This window comes from Patiria miniata, unplaced genomic scaffold, assembly GCF_015706575.1.
Source record: "Patiria miniata isolate m_02_andy unplaced genomic scaffold, ASM1570657v1 HiC_scaffold_18, whole genome shotgun sequence".
NCBI lineage: Eukaryota > Metazoa > Echinodermata > Asteroidea > Valvatida > Asterinidae > Patiria > Patiria miniata.
Genome location: NW_024037056.1, coordinates 4,055,122 through 4,079,014, shown reverse-complemented (window position 1 = coordinate 4,079,014; position 23,893 = coordinate 4,055,122). Strand labels below are relative to the sequence as shown.

The window sequence follows — 23,893 nt, the reverse complement described above, 5'->3', positions numbered from 1 at the left end:
ACTTGGAACAGATGTGTCTTCAGGAGACGTTTGAATACAGGCAGCGAGACCGCCTCTCTCAGACGAGAAGGAAGCTCATTCCACATGCGAGGGGCGGCCACAACGAAAGAGCTATCTCCAGCCTTCTTCCTACTTCTAGGGACAGAAAGCCGGGTCTGATCAGATGATGAGCGGAGTCGCTGTCTGTAAGAGTCAGGAATATTTGAATGATTCTTTCACTATTAAAAGAAACCTTTTTAATTGGGCTTTCATATCCTAGATTTCGAAAGCACTAAATGCATAACTTCTTTAAACCATAGGCGGGCACCATTTTTGGTTTCATTTTATCTACTCGCCCTGTATTTGCGTTTTGTATTAATAACTATAAAACATTTTTCTTTAAAGTACAAGATTTATTTCGCAGTTCGCGATGAACCAGCTGCTTTATTTCTTACCCCTAGGCCTAGCTGTTTCCCACCCCTTTTCAGATAATCTCATCCAGAGCTTGCTTGAATGACACAATCTCCAACAGACTTTTAAATCCCAAGTCTTTCCTAAGCTCCGAGTAGAAGAAGTCCGGAGCCTCCGCGGAGATCGTCTTGAGACCGAGCAGACGCTGTCCGCTGTACCCGTCGAAACGGTTCTTGAGCCCCGCTAGTCCGTGCTTGGTCAGCCAGGCGTTGACCTGGTCGTTGGTCCACGTTAAGACCGTCTTGGCGTCGATGTGGCGATCTTGGTTGACGGGGTTTTTGGCGTTAGTGTTCCGGCGAGTAGGCGCACCGCGTTGGGCTGTTGCTAAACCTTTCTGATCTCCGCTCGTATTCAGAGGGTCTGTAAAACAAATAAATAACTTAAACGCATTAAATCCGTCACAGTGTTCTTTTATTAACTCAAAAACAACATGTTGTCATTGTGAGAAACATATCATGTTGACCTAAGATGATTGACCAGGCGTTGAGCAGGATGATGCTTCTCAAAGCTGATGTGAATTAGAAGCAGATGCAACGGCCAATTAAAGTTTCAAGATATTTCTCACTTTTTGCAGTGACAATAAACATCCTCCAAATCCTGCGCCAAAACAAACGACACAAAGTACGACACAGTGGTCTTCAAAAGTCAAGTCACGCACCTTGTAAAGTGGACTTGAGTGTGTTGTTCAAGCCTTCCTTTGCCACCCTGCCTCTCTCGCCAAGCTGCTGCTTTAACTTGCTGAAGTCTTCCTCCAAGTTGTCCGGTCGACTCATGTCCACGTACAGCTTGGCGCCGATCATGATGCCCAGCCAGCCGTCAGGGTCGTAGTCTGACTGCAGACGGAGCGGGATGATGGGCTTCTGTAGCTTGTAGGTGTACTCGGCCTCTGTATATTTGGTAAATATCAACGGCCAATAGTATTCCTCTATTTCATGTATTTTGAGATGAAGGGAATATCTCAAAAGTAAATCACGCCCGTCTATATTTGCGGCTAGTTTTCAGGCCAGTAGGGGAAATATGAAGGGGTTTTTTTTTGGGGGGGGGGGAGGGGGTGGGGGGGGGTAATATATTTAAGGTACAACACAACAATGAAATATTAAGAGGTCAATATTACGAGGGCAACATTGTCCAAAATACATTTCGGTGACTATCGTACCTGTTCGACAACTGGCGCTCCGTTTGTATTTCTCGGTAAAGCACACAAGCACGACGGCAGATTGTTCCACGGCGGCGGCCATAGACTCGAGGGTAGAGCCACCTGCGACAAGTACAGTAACGACAAATCATTGACATTTGCACTGATCTCGTCGCTATCATTGTAAACGTCGTCTACATTGTCAATATGTCATCGTCACCATTATAACCGTTGTCACCAGTGTCACCAGTGTCACAATGCCATCATTGTCACCGTTGCCACTCCTGTCACAACTGTCACCAATCACACCAATGACACCACTGCCACACAGCCTACAGCCTCCTCCTGGTCATAGGACGCCATCACTGTCATGACAGACACGTGACATGACAGACACGTGACATCATCGTCGTCATCAGAGACATTAATGACACATGCTACCTACCCATATTGTCCACGTCCATCCACACGTTGTACCCAGCCGCCTTCAAGAGCTCTTTGATTCTGATCATTTGCTGCTGGACACCCCATTGGTAGCTGATCATCACGTGGGGCATGTCGTCATCAAGGTCATCGAGGTCATCGCCGTCTGAAGACGCCATATCTTTGTCGTTGTCGTGGTCGTTCTTTTCAGCCTTGTCGGGAGCGCCAACGGACGTCTGTATAGGGAACCAAAGAACCTTTATTATTTCGGCTAGTCGTCGGGCATGTGTTGAAAATATATTATTTATCCTAAAAGTAACGCTTACCTTGTCCGAGTTCTCAGTTGTCCTAGCCTTGCTCCTAGCAGTCGTAGGCCGGTTTCCACCGCCGCTTTTCGACTCAGCGTTCTCTACGATCACGTCTAGCATCCACAAGACAGTCTTACAGGCTTTGAGAAGCTTCGGATCTGACTCGTTCTTGTGAAGTTCCTTCAAGACTGTACAAGAAAAGAATGAATTTTTATTTTAAGAAACTGCAACAGAAGATTCAGTTAATCAATTCAAACAATGTGCCTAGGACATTTTTTTTTAATCTCCTTTTAAAAAGATTTCTTCAAAATTATGACAGTGATGGGAAAAAAACACATGCCTGTAATTAAGACGGTGTTTTCCTTGAACAGTTTCTTGTTATCTTCGTGGAATGCTAGCTTCCACACTGCCTGTGCGGCGGTGCGCTTCTCAGCCACGCTGTCCGTCTTCAACATTTTGATCAGCAAATCGGTGACGCCTTTCTGTTGGCACAAACAAAAATATCATATTGTTTCGGAACACGTAGTAGGCCTAGGATTCCTTTCGATAAATCTTAAGGTAAACACAATGGTAAAGACCAAATTGTGGTGCGCAATATTTTCATGGCACTAATACCGAAAATACGAATCTCGGGAAAGAGCAAGACATTTAAACTTGCAGGCCGAGAGCAGAATTTGTTATGCCAGATAAGTATGACATAATTCAGCGAACACAGAAAATAGTTCGTGGTAGGCAGAGCCGAGATCTATACCATCATTTTGTCTCGGTTGATGAAACGTACCTTAACCAGCTTGACCTTATTGGCGTCGTTGTCTGCTAGGTAAACGATTCCGCCCACAACAACCTCGGCCGAAAAGGTGTAATGTCTGGAGTAGTGACTCTTTTCATCAAGACACTTGCCAAGAATCTGAAGAAAAAAAACCACCAAAACAATGGTTACAAGAAAATGTCATCTACCTTAAAATTTACACCGCAAATTTGGTTTTGCAGTGAATCTTAACAGCGACGAAAATAAACATATTTAATCTATTTGTAGATAAAGTGTGTGTGTGTGTGTGTGTGGGGGGGGGGGGGGAGGGCAAGGAAACAACTTGGGGGATGCCCCCATGGCCCCCCTATCGCCGCCACTGGTTGCGTCTGTAATCACCTTGATAACGAACTCAATGTTGCTACTTGTAGTGTTGAGAGCCTCATTTTCGTCCTCGTTGAGAAGATACACAAGACAGAAGAGCGATTTAGCACGCATGATCATGAAGCGACATTCGAGTAGGGCTGCCAAGATGAAAAAAAGCCAAACATTTTAGCTGTTATATTTTGATGAAACAATTCAGCATTAATGTGCTGAGTTCTACGTTAAAATGGTCTTTGGAAAATGATTCGGGAAGAGCTGAGAAAATTCTGTACGATTCAGGTTTGGTTTTATTATTATTAACACGTGTCCTCTTTTTGCGACGGGGAATTGAACAGATGGCTAGTGTTCGTTTCATAACTTTATCCAAATAACTTTTTTTTTTACTTTACCTTTAAGATGAGGCATGACGTCGGCTTCCCGAAAGACTGGCTTGCTGTCGATGTCTCCCCGGATGATGTTAGCTAAGACGTTGACTGCCTTCTTCAGTGTTTCTCTCGACGAGTCCCAAAGGGCCTGCGACTTCATGTTATTCAAGGCACTCAACTCCATCAAGGGATGTTGGAATTCCTTGGCGATGAGGGGAACAATGCCGTACTCGGCGCTGCCCATAGCCGCGCACAGCTTGCGACTGACGTGGGTGAAACTGATAGTGGCTTGCTTCAGAAGATTGTAGACGATGTACTGTCTCAACAGTGCTTTTGAAGTGTATATATCGTCGTGATAGACCCCTTTCCAGATCTTCACGAACAGGGCTGGGTATCCCTTTTCCACCAGCTCGTCGGCAGTCTCGGGGTCTGTTATGTTACTCATGTTACAGACGGTAAGAAGGCTTTCCATCGAAGTGTCGTCGGTGTGGGTGTCTGTCTGGCGTAGCTGCTCTAACGATTTCAGAAACTCGGAGCGGAGGGCTTCTCTGGGCTCGGTGTTCTGTGCAAACGCCGCCGAGTCGCCTGGGCTGCACTGGATGGTTTGACCACCAGTCCTGGTCGCCACTTCCATGAACTTGATACATTTGGATACGATCTCTGAGTTGTCTTTCTCAGGTGGTGTGGCGTCGACAGCGGGAGTGGCTTGTGGTTTGTCGGTTGGCTCATCTAATGTCTCATTCGGTGGTAGCTGCTGAGCGGGTTTGTCGCTTGAAGTCTCGCCGTGTGTGGCAGGCTCAGATCCCCCGCTGTCCTTGTTTAGTTGGCCGGTAGCATTGGCCGGTACGTCCCTAATGCTCGGGCTGGCGGACTGAGAGGGTTGAGCTGGTGGTACAGAGTCGGGGGCAGTTTGGCCCTTGGCGATTTGGCCTGTGGCAGTTTTGCCGGTTTTGGGTTGGCCGGTAGAAGTTTTGCCATTGGCCGGTTTGCCGGTGACACTTTGGCCAGTTGCCGGTGAGCGTGTGGCAGTTATTTGGGGTTGGCGGATGGCCGGTTGGCCGATGGCACGCGGTACTGGCGGTGGGCTTTTGCTACGCGCGTTGCTTGAACCGCTACCCATTTTTTTGGCTATAAACATGGGATAACAATAAAAGGAGAAATATAATCGATGTGTGCCTCAATCAAAACGATCTGCCGCGCGCAATGTACACATTTTCATCGTCATTATTAGAGTTTTTGTCATCACTAAAATCAACCTCATCTAACATCTTACTCATACCATACACCATCCCCACACTGTGACTTGGTGTCAATCGCTTCTCAAAAGATGGGATGCACATTCCTTGATCAGAACTGCAAGCGCAAAGCGCGAAACCCTAACGAGGTGGGGTTCGGGGACCGTTTAAAGGCCAGAAAAATTTTGGATTCTAGATGCTCCGTGGTGCGATCTGAGGCAATTTTCTGACCACTTTAACCAATTCTTGTAACAAAATAATTCATAATTTAAACATAATTTTCCAGTTTGGAGTATTTGAATCATCTATCCTGAGCTATAGAATCTAATGTGGGCTACAATGTTATTCGGAGAAGAAATAAGTGTGTGTAGGGGGGTGGGGGGGGGGGGAGAAACGAAATAATATCCCCAACAGGGGGGGGGGGGGATATTTTCCCAGTCCGCCACCGGTCGACGCCCATGCTTACCTCATAAACGCAGTCGTGTCGACAAAACCCTTTTTAATGGTAGAACCATCAGCAAAAAATAATCCAAAACCAGCACTGTTTAGTTATCCAAAGACAAAGTCAAAGCAAGTCACTCTTTGGAAATATTCCACGCCTTAGTGAACGACGTCAGAACCCAATAATTTCCACGCGGAAAATGGCCGCATTATTTGTCCATCATCAACAGGTTAAAGTAGACCTATAGGCCTACCAGTTATGTGTGAATATTGTTATTGTGCACGACATCATTATATTTTCCCCCGCGACAAAACATGTACATGTATAGGAGTTGGCTCCTATACAGTATACACCAACAGCCAAGGGTTTATTTTAGCCGTTGCCATGTGGCGCTGTACTGGATGAATAGGTCTATAGAGAAGCGTCTCTCCGTATCCTAGCAACCGCCTCATTGCTAGGGGAAGTTCAAGGCCATTATGCAGCATAACGTCAGTTTCAATTGATTTTCCCCTGTTGCACGCCTCGTGTACATAACTACCTTGCTTATTCATAATTCATGATGATTGATGAGAACATTTTAGTTAGGTGATGCGAATACCTCCCTGCACAATATCTTTCTTGGTGTTGCCGCGAACAATTTGATTGTCTTTCAATGAAATAAGTAATATTTAAACTACGGAGTGGAGAAGGGTGCTTTGTCCATTTCTAAACGAATACATCACACAACCCCAACTTTGCTAGTAATATAGATATACATGTAGATGTACATTTACAATGTACAATAATAAATATCCACCACTGTTTACACTTCATCTTCATTAGCCCTAACCAACCCAACTCCATCAAAATCCATCCCCCCATTTCGGTGGATTTTAGGGGACTTGGTCCTGCAGGCCTGGTTTGACTGAATATTGTTGGAGTATGATGGACTTGGGCCTGGGGCCTGAAGCAGTGCAAGAGGTATCCGATTGGTTTTGCCTAGCATCCTGCACTGCTGTTGTTAATTTGTTATAGAAGCCATGTGGACTATATCCACCAGTATACGTCAGTGGTGGATTCTATTATGTCATATACATTGTACATTGTACAAATGTACATGTATTGGAAGCAGAGTAAGTGATGGATTTTGGCAGACTTGGTCCTCTACTTAGTATCAGACAGTAGGGGGAAAGGCAAGAACAACACAAGGATTACATTCTTTTCCTTTTTTTAAATAAAAAAAACATTTTCGCATTTAGTTTATTCATCAGTAAGAATTCAAAGTCGGAGTCGAATTTATGGAAGGCAGCAATTAAGGTGGTTTTGTAATTCGGCTATCCTCCAAAATGGCCAGTGTGACCTATCAGGGCGTAGAGGGCGTTCGACACGACGATTGCCAGATCCAGACATTATTTCAATGCGATCTTAATTGACATAATCATGATAACGATTCGACATGAGGATGCGATCATACAAAATCTGTAGTTCTTTAAAGCAACACTTTCTGTTAATTGCATGGAATCATGCAGTTTAAAAGCTGTGAAAATGATACCTGTATGTTCTCTATAAACTTACAAACATTCTTTGAAGCCATTCTTTCATGTTGGAAAGGTTTAAACAAGGTTTGAAAAATCAAATGTGGAAACATATTTCTTATGTATGTACACTCAAAGCAAATGTCGTTGACATTTCGAACAACATCTTTTTAGAAAGTCCAGGAATTGTATTCCTCTACTGTTAGATAATCCCATCCAAGGCCTGCCTAAAAGTCACGATCTCCACAAGGCTCTTGAAGCCCAGATCTTTCTTGAGCTCAGATAATCCCATCAAGGCCTGCTTAAAAGTCACGATCTCCAACAGGCTCTTGAAGCCCAGATCTTTCTTGAGCTCAGATAATCCCATCCAAGGCCTGCTTAAAAGTCACGATCTCCAAAAGGCTCTTGAAGCCCAGATCTTTCTTGAGCTCCGAGTAAAAGAAGTCCGGAGCCTCCGCGGAGATTGTCTTGAGACCGAGCAGGCGCTGTCCGCTGTACCCGTCAAATCGGTTCTTGAGCCCCACTAGTCCGTGCTTGGTCAGCCAGGCGTTGACCTGGTCGTTGGTCCAGGCTGAGACCGCCTTAGCGCAGACGTTTTCTTGGGTGCCCGTGTTTTTGGCGTTCATGCTCCGTCGTTGGGTCGTCGAGCGATTGAAATCCGTTCCTTGGCCTCCACTGCCATCAATATTTTCTGTAGAAAATTAATGCAGTTTTATACTTCAAGAAATCCAAATGTTACCTTGTGCTTAAAGACTGTTTGGATGATTTTGACTCATAAAAAAAAACCACACGTCACATTTAAGGTAACGGTTGTACCAATTTACCGGTACATGTATATAACATCTTTAATGAACTGGAAGTTTAAAGATGCAACATGCGTCGTTACCTTTCCTTTCTTTGCGAGTGGATTTGATGGTGGACCTCAGTGTACCGAAGCCTTCCTTTGCCACCCTGCCTCTCTCGCCAAGCTGCTGCTTTAACTTGCTGAAGTCTTCCTCCAAGTTGTCCGGTCGACTCATGTCCACGTACAGCTTGGCGCCGATCATGATGCCCAGCCAGCCGTCCGGGTCGTAGTCTAACTGCAGACGAAGCGGGATGATGGGCTTCTGTAGCTTGTAGGTGTACTCGGCCTCTATAGAGTCGCCAAAAGTGAAATAGAAGGAAAATATAGACTGAGGGTAATATATACAGGGGAATATGTGCAAGAAGGAAAATATTGTTGTGGCGATATCAAAATAGTGCAACATGAAAGCTAGTCTCCGTAAATTGTACCATTATCTGCATTCTCAAATAGACATACGTGTACATGAATATTTTTTTGATGAACAGAAATAATTTGCTCGATATTTTGTGGTAGTTTTTGTGACTGCTGTACCTGTTCGACAACTGGCGCTCCGTTTGTATTTCTCTGAGAAGCATACAAGCACGACGGCAGATCGCTCCACTGCAGTGGCCATAGACTCAAGCGTCGAACCACCTGAAACAAAGTCATGCAAAATGTTAGTTTGACGGAAATTGGTGGCCATGATATGTTATGGCTTTGACTTTTCTATTGACATGCTGCAGACACAATCCATAGCCGCGTCTAAAGTCTCGCGTACTTTCGCTTGTATTTCTATTGGTCCATAGTTTGTTTAACCGCGCATGCTCAAAACCTCTTTAAACGGACAATACAAAATGGCCCAAATCACACCCGTTTCTTTCAGAGCTTTAAAAAAAAGATTTAAACGAGACACACCCATGTTGTCCACGTCCATCCATACGTGGTACCCTGCCGCCCTCAAGAGTTCTTTGACTTTGATCATTTGCATCTGGCATCCCCATTGGTAGCTGATCATCACGTGGGGCTTGTCGTCATCGAAACCGTCTCCATCCACGGACTGAACCTCCATTTCTCCGTTATCTTTTCCGCCCGGAAGTGTTGGCGGCTTCTATTAAAAAAATAGGAATAAAAATAATTTGAATGTGAAAATTGTTCAAAAACGATCTTCACGAAAAGTTTCCTTAGCTTTAGCCGGGGAATTTAAGAAGTATTGAGCAGCAGATTTGAAGTGATTCGCGCGCCATTGTTGCGAACTTTAAGTCTGCTGTCAAACCTCCTTTTAACTTGTATTTTAAGACCATCCAAAAGTTGCATTACCTCGACAGTTTCATGTTGTCCTTTCTCCACACCGTCCCCGCCCGTTGCGTCCAGCATCCATAAGACTGCCGAACAGGCCTTAAGGATCTTATGTTCCGTTTCACTGCTTTGGAGTTCCTTCAAGACTAGACCACGAAGCAAAAAATATAAGAAATAGACATCTATTGAGTATTGCGTCTAAGTGGGGAATCCCTGGCTGCAGAAGGACAAGTTTGTGTTGGAAAAGGTGCAGAGACGAGCAACCAAGTTGGTACCTGAATTGAGAGATCTACCATACAAGCAACATCTCCGAGGAGACCTAACTCATAGAAACTTTTAAACTGTTTGATTTGAGAAGGATTTGAGAACCTCGACAGAAGGACGATTTTTAAGACAGGAACCAGCACCAGAACAGGAGATCTTCAAAAGGCTGAAGAATATTGGCTTCAGGAAGAAATGTTTCCTCCCAACGAATCATTAATGTCATAATGCTCTCTTTCAGGAGTGGCGAATGCTAGAACTGTGCTAGCATTTAGGAAAGAGCTTGCCTCACTTTGGGAGAGAACAATGATAGGATATGGGGTCACAATGGCTAGTGCCTAAATAAATTACCCCAAAACCGTATCTATGTAAGTGTTTTGAATCCACACTTCAGAATCACGTGGCTAGAAATAAAATCAAAGTGACAAGAACTATAATAGCCCCAAGACTTCCCTATCCCCAAAGAACACCAAGACTCCATATAATTTACCTGATATCAGAGTGTGGTTTGTCTTGAATTCTTTCTTGTTGTCTTCATGGAAAGCTAGCTTCCATACAGCTTTGGCAGCGGCGCGTTTCTCGGCTATGTTGTCCGTCTTTAACATGGTGATCAGTTTCGGCAGCACGCCATTCTGTAAATGTGAGGGGGTAAAAGGGCAATTTTTGAAGTGTTACCATGTATGGAAATAACTGAAGGAATGATTAGAATTCTGGTTTTATTTTCCGGATTAAATTACATAAAATAATATTTTGCTTCACAGGGAAGAACTCATGTGATGATGACTAGGTTTTTAGTTTATTTTTATTTTTATTTTGTTATTATTATTATTATTATCTTAAAATAAAAAAAAAAATCGCCTCTTGGTGGCAGCAGATTTTTTGCCATTGCAGTAAAATGGTACTTTCAATTAAATACTTGCGACAACTGATTTATGGATACAATATGCCTTCAATGGAGAGGTATAGTCTACATCCCTACATGTAGCATCCTTTTTGTGTCCAGCTTGGACGATGGTCGTCCCTACACTGCCTTGTTTCTTACCTTGACAAGTTTCACTTTGTTGGAGTCATTCACCGCCATGTGGACGATTCCATTGACGACCACCTCGGCCGAGAACGTGTAATGGTCCGAGTAGTGGCCCCGCTGATCTAAACATTTCCCCAACACCTTGAAGACAACACAAACAGGTTTGGTGGAAATCTTTCGCTGAATTCATTTAAAACTGATACCAATATTGTGTCATTTCGTTCCCGTCATTAACACGACCGACTTGACGAAGAAATAAAAACCATAATAGGAATACATGTAGATGTAGGCCTAGGATTTTATGCATGATAATAATTGTAGGATCAACAGTGAATGTTTTTGAATAGCGGTGTTTCTTACGGTATGTCTGCCGAGTTATCTGATCAGAACAAGGCGGTCAAGCTTGTGTTCTTGAGCAAGCCACTTTATCAAATTGTACCACTACAAGTGTGCGTTGCTCCTGTGGTATGGTTGTTTTCGAGCACATTAGGCACTCGATTCCCGAGTTACAAGAAATAGCAAGGAAATTGTATTTTACAAGTCAACAAATTGTACTCCATTTAAAAAAAAAAAAGACTCTCGACTCACCTTGAGAACGAAATTGATGTTATCGTCCGCTGTATTGAGAGCCTCGTTTTCGTCTTCATTGATGAGGTAGACGAGACAGAAGAGCGCCTTAGCGCGCATGATCATAAATCGACACTTCAGTAATTCTACAAGGAAAGATAATAATACATGTACATTGTAGAATGAACATAATATCTTTGTCAGGGCTACCGACCTTGACGAAGCCAATACTGTCCGAAGATTTGGCTCCATTTCTTCGGTTATATGAACACTGTTTTATGTTTATTTTTCTACACTTATAAACATGAAACACATTGAGTTTACAATTAAGCAGTTTGTTATACGGGCATTTTTTCATCGTCTAAGGCAATGTGAAATACTGCGAAAATTTATTTAAAAAAATCTTTTCACTCACAAGCTCTTGCAGCTGTAAAATTGAAGGATTCATAAAAAAACAAACGAAGTATTATAATTGTGTTTTCATTGTGTATAATGTGTATTGTAAAATGTTTTTTTTTTCAATTGCCTTGTATAAGATCTGGTGGTTTTCAAAAGGTTCTGTTAAAGTGGTGAGTTTGGATAGACAAAAAGAAAAATTTACACCGTTACAATCATACGCACGCCTTCCTGACGAATGTTTCAACTCTACGGGTGCAGTATAAATTTGCACACAGAGGCCGAATACAGTGAAATATCGATAAATCAAACTCTACTAACTCAAAACAACTGTTTAATCAAACAAAGAATCCATTGCCTTCAGTAGTGCATCAATGATATACAACCCTGCTTAACTCAAAACTCTGCTTAAGTCAAATTTTGAACCTGTTCCTTGAGATTTGACTTATTAAGATTTCACTGTACATTATGTTTTTCGTGGTAAGGTCCTGGCCGCAATGATTAAAATCCAATACCTTGAAGATGAGGAACAATTTGAGCTTCTCGGAACACGGGCTTGTTGTCGATGTTCTTCCGGATGATATTGGCCAAGATGTTGATCATCTTCTTCAGTGTCTCCCTTGGTGAGTTCCAGAGAGCTCTCTTGACCCCGCTCCTCAATCCCTCCTGGGTCATCAGAGGATGGTCAAACTCCTTGGCAATCAGCGGGACAATCCCGTGTTTAGCACTGCCCATTTCCACGCACAGGTTCCAACTGACGTGGGTGAAACTGATCGTGGCTTGCTTGAGAAGGTTGAAGGCAATGTATTCTCTCGTCAATCCCGGGGACAAGTAGATATCCTTATCGTAGACCGCGTTCCAGATTTTCACAAAAAGCTCCGGGTATCTCTTCTCCACCAGTTCATTCGCAAGTTCTGTGTCCGTCAAGTCACTCATTCGGCACACAGTAAGAAGACTTTCCATGGAGCTGTCATCGATGTAAGACTGAGTCACGTGAAGCCTCTCTAAAGATGCCACAAACTCCGGGTACAGTGCCTTCCGTTGGCCGGCCGTCTGCTGTAGACCTTCGGGGTCCAGCGGGCTCCGACGGGCCGTCTGGCCGCCGGTAGACGTGGCGACTTTCAGGAACTCTATGCACCGACGGACGATCGGCCCATGGTCAGTTTCATCGACTTCGGGTGCATGGAATCCCGAGCTCTCGGTCGGAGGACCTACGATCACTGTCTCTACATTTGTTTGTTTAGGGCGCCGGCGGGGGATGGCGGGTCCTTCCTCCACGGACCTACCATGGAGTTCGGATCTGCTAGGAGTAGAACTAGTACCGCACCCCATGGCGATAACTTTCACTCGCGAGAGTTAAAACATTTGTTCTGGCAGTTGTGATCTTGTGAACTCGGATGAAGACTACGAAGGTCTGTCTTGCGTATGTAAAACCGAAAAGACTCCGTATCTCTTCCTAGGATATGAAGGAACCCTTTTTCTCCACCATTAACTACAATGTCTTTTCTTCTGAAATGTTCATCCTTCAGATAACATGGCTGCCTGAGTCTACGGGTAAAACCAGTCTACGTACAGATGCATGCATGTACATGTACACGATTTATTCCTCATACGTATAATGCTTATTCATACGTCCACTGTTAACTTTATCGATTAAGATGCAAATAAGGCGATCGCTGATCCCTATCAAAGGCCGATTATTGAATGCGCTGATGGTGCGGATACCAGCGATTATTGTGTACTGGACCGTCCAGCTCAAAGTAAACCAGCCATGCGTTACTGTAACCTAGCAACCAGTATGCTACGGTGGCCGCCGATTCTAAAAAGGGTCATTATTTTTGGAAAACATAGATTTCCGTTTACCCCCATAAAGGCACCATTCCATAAATTTATTGAAATGGACTTTAGTGAACACCAGATTAAGAGATACTTAACTAAAAACATCTGCAAATCGACAACAATTTGCAATAACCAAATGAACACTGTTTTTTTCTGTGCGACTTTATTTACATGAAATAACTCAAACACAGACAAACGTAGGCCTTTTGTTTAACACATGAAAAATAAAAACCAAAAGTCAAGGGAAAAAACTATTAAAAGTGAACGATATTGGTTTCAGTAGTCAGTGAGTTACACTCAATCTCTTCAGAGCAATGAATTCAAACAAAAAATTCCTTTTCTCAAGTCTGTTTGTTGGATCATGACAATAAAAGATATTTACTGGAAAGCGATCTGGTTTGAAGCGTATGAAGGAAACGTGTGAGCTTGACCAAGACATTACTGGCGAACTTTCCCGCCTCAAACTTTCCAGTTATCTTACAAGAACCCATTACAAAGATCCTTCATTGAGACGACTACTTCAGCTAAAAACCCTCCTATGCAAACAAACGTTCCTTGCCAAGTTATCCTTTCAGTCAAAATCAATCAAGTGATTGTTTTCAACCCTTGAAGAATTCCCAGCCTACATAAGGCAGGATTGACTGGCTGGGACTGTTTATGTAACTTGATACAGCTACATTGTATGCTTTGACTGTGGGTGATTGGTAAGCCAGCAGTGCCCACAACTTGCCTGCTTTGTCTTTTGACTGAATTTGACTAGTCACAGTGCTTGCTTCAAGAATGATCTGACTGTTGGTGACTAGCCTGTATAAAAAGCATGGCGGGGGAAGTGGATTGATTTATTTGACTGTCTGGGACTGTTTAAATAGCAGGAGGTAAATTAAATAATCCATCAGCTGAGTGAGGGTCGGAACCCCACTCATCAATGCCAGAGAGTTCTTCAGCGACTTCACAATCAACGACTTGGGAATGTTTGTCCAATCCGAATGGTCCACCTTCCTTGACGACCGTCGAGTCTTAAGAGTCTAGAAAACCCCTCTCAGAACATGTTTTGGTCCAGCGTCTGTAGCTGCCGTAAGGCAGCCTTGCCGTATCCTCCCCGATCACTGTCAAAATCTGTCCGGTATTCATCCCTCACCTAAAGTAAAATCAAATCAAAAAAATCCAAATTATTAAATGAATAAATTACCGTAATAATAAATAGCAAATAGGGCCTATAAAATTTCTGTGTACGGATAATCTGTTTCCTTTCAGGAAAACAAGCACTTTTAATTCCATATGAATCACTAGACGATGAAGTTTGCCAAAAATAATTTGAGATAAGTAACTGATAAACTGTCATATTGGAGAAAAATCCCTTTTAACTGTGGATTGACAGACCCACTGGAAATAGAACAGCGGGTGGGATCTACCAACCTGTCCACCGCTCTTCCCTCTACCGAACTGCCTCCCCTCGATGAATCCAGCATCCCAATCCGTTCTGATGATGCGGTCGTCCAATCGCGTACCGCTGATGAACCTCAATGCATTGGAGGCATCTTCTCTTGCATAATATCTGATGAACTAGTCAAGGAACTTTCTCTCGCTTTAAAAACAAGGTCAGGCAAAACAGCGAGTGTAGGTGGAAATTCTTATGAGGACATTCTCCCGTGAAAAGGTACTTTGTGAAGAGACCATAAACACTGATGAGGCTGGCTGTCTTTGTTTATTTTAAAAGTTTGTTCATTTTAATGTCAGCAAGCTAATTTTTAGTCGGAGTATCATCCGTTGTTCAACAGAGCCCGCAAGCTCTGCAACAACGTCCGATATTTATGTGACCTGGTGCTATGTTACCTGGTGCACCAGTCGATCGCAGACGACCTTAGAAATTGTGACATCATTTGGAGCAGACATTCAGCCTAAGCTGTTGATTGGTCAGTTGGCTGCCATGTTTCTTTAATACAACAATAGGTTACTGAAAACCATACAGAAGACGCCTGCTGAATGGCCAGAATCTAGGGGTCAAGACGCAGTCATGTTTTGCACAAGTAATCGTCAAATCTGCGCGCATAATCGTAGAAGCTTGCTTTGCCAATGGCTATTTCATAGACTACTATTTTTAGTGATTTATTTTAAAATTTGTTAACCCAAAAGAAAAACAGGAGGATGATAACATTTAAAACGGAATTCATGGGTAAGGAAGGCTGGCAGTGAATTCAACAGGATGAAAAATATTACCAACATTTATAAAACTTAGAAAAAGAGCTAATTCCAGCATAAAATGTCCCAAGCCTTTTTTAGAAAACTAAAAACAACAGGTAGTTTCACTGCAAAATTGCATAATCTCGTCTTTGAAGAACATCCCACAGAAGGAAAGGAATTGCTTTCCAATGCTTTCTGTCATATTAACAAAAGGATACTCTATGAAGCAGAATCCACAGGGGGTTTTCCTGACTTTGTCCAGACCCATGATGATTCGCTTGAGGTCACCGCATTTGGAGAACAGCTCGTAGATTTGCTCTTCCGTCGTGAAAAAGGACAAGTTGCCGACATATAGTGTGGTGCTGTTCTTTAACCGTTTCTCTTGCTGAGAAATGGTTCCCTGTCAAGAAGTTAAGAGTAAACAATTAACAAAATGTACATATCGATAATGACCTCCAGTGACCTTAATTCTTAAAAAAGAAATGCTTAAAAATAAAAGACGTTTTTCAATAAAAAATTATGTAGGCCTACGTCACAAAATTATTAATCTATTTGAGATATGGCAGACACAATAGAAGCCCGCTATTTTGGTTTGGGTAAATAAATACAGAAGACTTGACTCAGATCAAACAGCGCCCTCCTCTGCCATACCCAAATAAACATAAAATAGGCACAATAATACTCCGAACCGCAGTTTACATCGTCCATTTTAAAGCCAAACAAGGGGAATTATTTCCAGATTTCGGGTTACTAATGATGTTTATTGTTCTGGTTTTGCAAAATACTCTAAAAATATCCTTAAAACACAGCAACTCACTCTATAATGTTGATCTCTATAAGAGCCAAGTTCCTGAGCGCGGTCGACTCGACTGATCGTCGCCATGTTGAATGCTATAATTTAGCGCAGAAAAGAGAGGGCGCCATTTCATTTTCCAAAAAAATTATTTCAGGCTGGTTTTCGAAAACTAGGATTTGCTACCAATTCGGCTTCATTACTGGCTCTGGAATAATTAATTACGAAGCTTTCACCGTCAAAATAAAATTAAAAGAATGTAATATTTTGGTCCCGATTTTTGGTGTAGACTAGTTCCCGATAGACTTTTAGCAAGTCTAGTGTTTAAAGGACAAACTTTGACCCCACGAAGTAAATATCAGCCTCGTGTCCATTCATAAAACAAGCTGCACATTAAGGTGTGTAATTACTAAAAGCACTGGGTGTGAGGCTAACATCGAAATTAAAAAAATGGCGTACTCCTTTCCACCACGAGGTTTTTCTCCAGCTTCAAACAATCAACAATTTACTCCGAATTTCGGCTGGCCACCTTTTCCACCTCCTTTTCAACAATCACAGGCGCCTCCGAGACCACCGTGGAACTATTCAGCCGGGCCTGACAGGCCTCCATTCCCCGGTGGAGGACCGCACTTTGGACCGCAAGTCCCCGTAAGGTTTGCCAATTTGGAACCGTTCGCACGCGGTGATCATGCTCAGACACCGAGCGAGCGAGGCGGGCTTGCGCCCGGTCCGCGCGCCGCCGAGCCCGGGGCGGTACCAGGGGAGTTCCCGCTGCAGAGACCTGCCGGACGCGAATCACGGAGTTTTCACCGTTCAGCCGACAGGACCAGAACCACAGACATCACAGAGTGTGAGACTTGGCCGGGAGTCGTGGGGAGAAAAGTGAGTTTATCAATATTTGACAATAATCATAAAAAGCTTTAATTTTATTTTATTTTTGCAAAGATTCCCATATCTGGCCGTCACTACTATTTCCCTTCAGTGACACATCAGCCACCAAAAAGTGACGATATGTCCTAAAAAGTCAAAATTAGCAGGGAAAATATTGAAGTATTTACTGAGAAAACACTTAGAAATTTTCAGACCAGTCTCACTCTCATTTGCGCACAGGCATGGCATTGTTGGCAGGGTGACAAGTGATGACCAGATATGGGAATCTTTCTCAAAATGGGAAATGTTTCTCAGTCCCTGATTCATGTCTTATCATTTTTTGCAATGACTGACCTTCATTGAGATCAGGTTGCAACATTCTTTCCGCCATTTCTTTGGTTGTGTACAAACTATATGGAGAGTTGAGTGCATTTTCAAAGTATTTTCTAACAAATTGGAAATGTCAGTCCAAGATTCATGATTTTTTAACATCTTTGGAATGACTGACCTTCAGTTGTTCAGGCCTCATTGAGATAATATATGATGAAAAAAGTGGCGTCAGGATGCAACAGTTTTTCCAATTCCAAAATGATTATCTGTAGTTTTACTTTTACTAGAATCGGCGGCATTTTCCAAATGATGGACAACACACAAGCAAAAACAAGAATGGACCCCAGAATTACACAAACGGCGGACCTTCAGCTTGGAAAAACCAACGAGACAAACCATCCAAAAAGAAACGTCGTGGGACAGGATCCAACGCTGCAAAGCAGGTTGGTTGAAAAACAAATGACATTCAAATGATGTAGATTTGAAAATCACTGTAGTTTGTCCTACAGAAGAAAAGGGATGACATGTCCATGTTGATGTAAAAATTGATATCTTTAATTCTCACTCCTGTTTTTTTCAGTTGCAGGCATCAAGCCAGTTGGAGCACTACTGTGATGTGTGTGACCGGGGCTTCAAGTCTCAGCAATTACTTGATGAACACATTGCAGAACACGTCAAGGTAACATTTTTTAATTGGCTAAGGTGTATGCCTGCTTACATTCGCATGTTACAAGGACAATCTTTTACCATTCTCTCTTTGGTGTTACCTGATGTAATTAACGGCTCATTTCTACATGCATTCACAATTTTTAATGTCCATTTAAAAAAAAAAACTTTAAAAACTTGGAAGAGAGTCTTGGAATACACAGGGGTGTGAAATCTCAGCTTTAAAGCTGATTTCAGCTATTTTTGTTTGGGATTTCAGCTTTTTTCCCTCACTAGCTGTGTACAAAAGTATAGGAGATTTCCAAAGTTCAGCTTTTTTACACCTTTTTTCCACCTTTTTTCAGCTGTTTTCAGCTATTTTTATCAGTGGTCACTCACACCCCTGAATACAGTATGTCAGAAATTCTTGTCACTTTAATTAACACGTTAGTAAGCCGGTGATTTCTGGAGGTTGGATCCATCCATTTTTTTGTAATTGAAAAAAACAATTGAAAAATTGTATTTTTATGAAATAAACTCAACTTATCTTTTACTCAACTAATCTTGTCCCCTTTCCAGTGCAACCATGAAGGCTGTAAGTTTGAAGCTCACTTCAAGGTCGTCAAGCTCCACACCAAGTTGCAGCACAGCGCAGGAAGTAAGAGAGTGGCTTGGATGGATACTCCTGCTGCGGTATCCAAGTGGAGAGAGGAGCGAAAAAGGTACAAATGTGCGACACATTTATCTGGTAAAAAGACGTAGCAGATCAAGAATGGGGTCTTAAACTTTCTTTGTTAGTAGCATTTACTGTTTAAACAGTGATGAAATTGAGTAATACTGGATCTTATCCCAAGATTTCTCTATAAACCCTTACCCCCTAGTAGTTCCTCAAGACTACCCTGCTACATATTAATCTAACAGAGTCCAACAGAGTCTTTCCTGTTCAATCCACTGTGCCTTATTCTGAGTTGTCTGCTGGATCCAACAGAGTCCAACTTGGCATTATAATGTGGTTCAGTTGCCTGCTGAATCCAACATATTGCAATTAGGATTGTCCACCAGGGGTTGACTGCTTAATCCAACAGGCTCCATCAGGTATATGATATAGTTGGATTCTGTTGGATTCTGTTGGATTCAGCCTTGTCCTGTTGGTGGTCTGTCTTTTCAATTGTCTTCTGAGCAAGTACTTGAGAGTAGACGTTCCTGTTGAAGTTCTGTATTAAATGAAAGGGTGAATTGATGTGTTTGAATCAATTGAATGACAGGAAGTACCCATCTCTCTGCAACATCACCAAGAAAGCCGAGGCCAGGCAGAGCAATGAAGAGAAAGGGGTTGTCCTCCAAAATAAATACTTTGGGTAAGTCAAGACAAGTTAATTAAATTACATGACAGGCTCATGCCAAATTTTGAGCCGAGAAGATTCTGATTTGGAATGCTTATCCAGATGTGACTGACATTTTGTTTAAAATATATTGATTTTAAACAAGTTGGTGGTGAGACAAATCCCTCCCCCCTGCCCCAGCTTCTGTCACTACTCACTAATAATAAAATAATAACAAATATTTGTTTTAACAGGGGTGTGAAATCTCAGCTTTTTGTTTTGGATTTCAGCTTTTTGCCCCTCACTTGCTGTGTACAAAAGTATAGAAGATTTCCAAAGTTCAGCTTTTTACACCTTTTTCAGCTGTTTTCAGATATTTTTATAAGTGGTCACTCTCACCCCAGTATAAATAGTAATAACAAAAATGCATATGTTGAAAACGTTTCATTTGAAATATTTACATGTAATTTCCATTTTTTTGTTTTTCTCTTTTCTAGCAAAATGCGACGGCCAAACCAAGGGCGGCAGAGACACAGGAACTTCCAGGGGGATGACGGGATTGATACGAAGAAAGCAAGAATGGATGCCATCCAGAACACAGAAGACAGCAGTCTGGAAAAGTCAAAGTCTAGCAAAGGTGATATCCTCTTCAGATTATGTTCTTGCGTTTAAATTGTCATTTATTAGCTTAAATAAAAGTTATAGAATTCAGAAATTTTCAAAGAATGCCAACAGTTACCGAATTCATGCAATAAACTTTGTGCCTTTTTTTCTCATTCTCAGATAAGAGCGATACTGCCCCCTCTTCCCCTACAACTCATCACCAGGGGGTGGTGGCCTCAAGCGGACAACTCGGATCTCTGTCAGCTCTGACTGCCTATGGCGATTCCAGTGAAGAAGAGGAGGGAGAAATTAAAGGTGGGTCTTGTCTGGGCTTCTGTCCTTATGTTGAGGACAAGCAATGCCTGGATAGGTGTTGGTATGCACCATGACAACGGACCGATCCATTAATTAGGCCCCGCCCTGACCATGATGTTCTGACCAATTACAGCTTTGCAACCAAATGTCAGATATAAATCTGACAAACTGCATTTAAGCATAATAAGCGCAGCTGTGAAATGCAATTTGGAACTTGTATTTTCCTACATGCAAAGTGGGCGGAGCTTATGGCCAAAAATGGAACAGTCCATTCTACCCTCCCTGTAGTCTAATGGGCTGATCTGTTAGGCTCCGCCCACTGCACACATGTTCAAGGACACATGTGCCTCTCCCATGCCACACTGCATGTTCCAGCCGTGCGCGTCATGTATGTGTATGTGCACAAATGTCGGACATTGATCCTAACACCATAGGGCGGGGCTTAAAGGATATTCTTGTTTGATTATTTAAATTAAGTTGACCCCACATCAGAGGTCATAAGGACAGTTATATGCAACTGTTCTCAGACAGTGATTGGAATTGTTCGCAGCATTTCAGACAGCTTCCATCACCCAAGGATAATTCAACCTGGAGTCGAAATCCGTCTTTCACTTTCTTGTTACTCACTTTAAGACGACGCCCCCGAGCCAGAAGTGGCCACGCCCCCACAGAAGCAGTCCCCGAGCATCAGAAGAAACAACGGAAGACGCAAGGTGGGTTGGAAAGGTTTCAAAGGAAGGAAGGCGACCAGATGCTCAAAGGCAGACCGAAGAGTTAACAACAGAGAACAGAATGATCTCCAACTCAGACTAAAGAAGAGACCCAACTTGTTGGAAATGGTAAATATATCGGCAAATGAGATCTTTGTGTTCAAGCTAATGGTTTTTACGAGTCCAAGAGGGCAGGCCAAATGCCCTCTCTGTACCTATCTCCCAGACCGCTCACTGACTGACTGTCACTTGTGACGAGCCGGCCACACACGAGAGCTATGTGCTAAGCAAAAAGTCCTTCAAGGCGATTTGTTCAGCACGTACATTATGTAGCTCACCATGTGCGGTGAACTTTTACATAGTTTTTTTGCCTCACGACGCCTTGAGGCAAATATCTGTCCTTTTTCCCCCCCAAATGTCTAAGGCATACCATGACTTTTATCTTGTTGACCAAAAATGAAATTTGATACGTGTAACTGTTGTGAAGGCTACAGCAGTAAAGTAAAGACAACTTGAAAAATACATCTGGTTTTATTTTAAGGATATAATTCTAAGTCTTGAATGCATAGAAGTCAAATGTAGCATCAGAGGACTTGAACACATCTGATACTAAAAACTGAGAGAGTTTCTTGAAAGTATTAACAGTTTATAGAACTTCCGTTAAGTACATTTTCACCCTTCCTTTGTACAGCTTCTGGCACCAGAGATCCGCAAGGAACGTAACATCATTCTTCAGTGTGTACGGCACGTGGTCCACAACGACTTCTTGGGTGTGAATCAAACCAAAGAGACGGAAAGGGATTCAGAGAGCAGACCTCCGTCGAGCTCGGAAGAATCTGTCAACATAGAGTCCAAGGTAGAGTCGAGAGCAATGATCGGAAATCCCACAAATCTTGATGTTGGTGTGGAGGATTCGCAGTTGAACGAATCGGAAGAAAAGACAGTTGAAAACGCAATCGCCGTTCAAGGATCTGATTGGACAAAGATACTGGACACAGACATCGCAAAAATTGCAGATGAGCAAACAATTTCTCAAGAAGGCAAAGAAGGCGTTTTGAAGGAAGGGACCAACGCGGAAGTAGCTCAACAAGATGACAGTACCAGAAACGGGGAAAGTGATATTGGGACTGACGCAGTCATCACTTACAGGGAAGAAAGAACTGACGGAATAACAGAGGTAAACAGTTCAAAAATTGGACTTGATGTGGAAAGTGGTGAAGCGCTTATTGCAAAAGGAAGAGAAAGTCACATCGTCCAAAATGGTGCTAGTTGTGATAAGGTTACGACAGATTGCAATGCAAACCCAAGTGTAAATGGAGTTCTGGGTGTTACAACTTCCATTGGGGAAGAGAGCAATTTGGAAACTGTGGAGAATTTACCGAAATTGGAATTTCTTTTCACAAACCGACAAACAGAAGCATTGTTTTAAAGCAGAAGGTCAGACGCTATGGTTTGAAGTAATAATTTTGTCAATTCTTGGTACGCTAAAGGTAATACAGTCGACTCTCGTTAGTACAAACTCTGTTAATACAAAATTCTGGTTATAACAAACATAAAGCCTTAGTCCCAACTGTGCATTTATGTGCAGATAGAATGGGACTGATGTTCCTCTTAATATAAAATTCTGATATAACAAACAATTTGGCTAGGTCCTAACGAGTTTGTATTAACGAGACTCGACTGTATACAACATTTGCGAATATCAAAAATCAAAACAAAATTATTATGAACTATCTTACTTGACTGTAACTGAATACATAATAGTCTAAAGCATCCTGTGAAATCATGGCACCTGTTATGCTGTCATTTTCAAGAAGAGTGGAATATTTGTATTCATTTCCAAAAACGATTGACCAACCACTATTGGGAAAAAAACTGACTTTTTATTGCCCCCAATTTACCAATTTACAAAAATGTAGTTAGTACACATTTTTTTTGCAATCGGTTACACATCACGTGAACAGGTATGGTGCAAGCCAGCGAATCTGGTTCCCTGACTTGACATTGCCCTGACGTCTATTAATTGTGCCATTTCGTCTGAAATAGTGTCAGGGAACCAGACTACAAGAACAGCATTTTTTTCTTGTTTTTTGCAGCATCCATGAAACAAAACTTTAAACAGGTCAGTGTAACACAATTTGCTACAAATACTAACCCCCAAATCCATCCATTCTGGAAATTACCTCAATAGCAAATTTGAATATTACCTTTAACTCAGCCAATAGACTCGAGGAATGTGAAACAGGAGGGGAATTGATCGAAAGAACACCAATAAAAATCACATGTATAAAACATAAAGAACATAAAAAAACCTGTTTTGGAATGAAATCCGAGGAAGAAAGGGCCTGAAGAAATGTAGGAAATTGGAGGTGTATTAAGCCATTTTCAAGTAATCACACCAATGACAGGAACAATGATTATTAATTACTCATTTTGTGTTCATTGCGCATAAGCTTCTCTGAAACTTTTCCTTCAAGAATACATGTTCACACATTTCATTTGGCTTATTCATTTACTGACCGCTTGCAGGTGTTCACAGCATAAAGTATTTCACGTTTGAAGTGGAAAGTTCCAAGTCCATAGACTCCTTTAAATCATGGTCTTTGTTTTTTGGAACATGGAAATTGTCTTAAATTGTTTACAGATTAACTCGCCTTTTTTAAATGCTGCATTTAGCTGATTCTAATTTACTACATGTAAGACTAATGAATTAATTCAGTGCATTTTTTGTCATCGCATTTTGGAACTAATCTTTGATATTTCATTTGATTTTTTTTTATCTGAATGCATCTCCTTTGAATAAAATATTCACGACCTCATAATGTATGCCTTAAAATTGTGGCTTTAATTTTTTCATGATTGATGTTCCTCTTGCATCCAGATGAATTTCTGCCTTGTTTTGAGAAAAGTC

General features: G+C 42.1%; 4 protein-coding genes across 6 annotated transcripts; 1 reads left to right on the top strand and 3 right to left on the bottom strand.

Moving 5' to 3' along the window:
- Positions 1–256: 256 nt before the first annotated feature.
- LOC119724293 lies at positions 257–5,804 on the bottom strand. The gene is made up of 10 exons (XM_038195276.1): positions 5,515–5,804; positions 3,838–4,941; positions 3,464–3,588; positions 3,098–3,223; positions 2,657–2,798; positions 2,335–2,504; positions 2,031–2,244; positions 1,607–1,708; positions 1,109–1,336; positions 257–810 (listed from the first exon to the last, which is right to left on the bottom strand). Exons 2-10 carry the CDS (start codon positions 4,931–4,933, stop codon positions 464–466), a joined length of 2,550 nt encoding a protein of 849 aa, XP_038051204.1. The 5' UTR covers positions 4,934–4,941; positions 5,515–5,804; the 3' UTR covers positions 257–463.
- An 891-nt stretch (positions 5,805–6,695) lies between these two features.
- On the bottom strand, positions 6,696–12,888 carry LOC119724289. 3 transcript variants are annotated; one of them, XM_038195272.1, is made up of 11 exons: positions 11,890–12,888; positions 11,000–11,124; positions 10,427–10,552; positions 9,875–10,016; positions 9,145–9,269; positions 8,743–8,935; positions 8,380–8,481; positions 7,891–8,136; positions 7,423–7,695; positions 7,303–7,346; positions 6,696–7,227 (listed from the first exon to the last, which is right to left on the bottom strand). In XM_038195272.1, exons 1-11 carry the CDS (start codon positions 12,704–12,706, stop codon positions 7,207–7,209), a joined length of 2,214 nt encoding a protein of 737 aa, XP_038051200.1. In that variant the 5' UTR covers positions 12,707–12,888; the 3' UTR covers positions 6,696–7,206. The 3 variants fall into 3 exon arrangements, with proteins under 3 accessions (XP_038051200.1, XP_038051201.1, XP_038051199.1); XM_038195273.1 differs by having other exon boundaries at positions 6,696–7,231; positions 7,307–7,346; XM_038195271.1 differs by lacking the exon at positions 6,696–7,227 and having other exon boundaries at positions 7,303–7,695.
- Positions 12,889–13,352: 464 nt separating this feature from the next.
- On the bottom strand, positions 13,353–16,309 carry LOC119724292 (nuclear cap-binding protein subunit 2-like). Its single transcript, XM_038195275.1, has 4 exons — positions 16,212–16,309; positions 15,613–15,794; positions 14,630–14,768; positions 13,353–14,351 (listed from the first exon to the last, which is right to left on the bottom strand). Exons 1-4 carry the CDS (start codon positions 16,275–16,277, stop codon positions 14,253–14,255), a joined length of 486 nt encoding a protein of 161 aa, XP_038051203.1. The 5' UTR covers positions 16,278–16,309; the 3' UTR covers positions 13,353–14,252.
- A 162-nt stretch (positions 16,310–16,471) lies between these two features.
- On the top strand, positions 16,472–23,808 carry LOC119724290 (nuclear fragile X mental retardation-interacting protein 1-like). Its single transcript, XM_038195274.1, has 9 exons — positions 16,472–17,069; positions 17,675–17,830; positions 17,968–18,066; positions 18,612–18,754; positions 19,298–19,390; positions 19,852–19,991; positions 20,138–20,272; positions 20,906–21,111; positions 21,674–23,808. The coding sequence occupies exons 1-9, from the start codon at positions 16,638–16,640 to the stop codon at positions 22,409–22,411; spliced, it is 2,142 nt and encodes a 713-aa protein (XP_038051202.1). The 5' UTR covers positions 16,472–16,637; the 3' UTR covers positions 22,412–23,808.
- Positions 23,809–23,893: the final 85 nt, after the last annotated feature.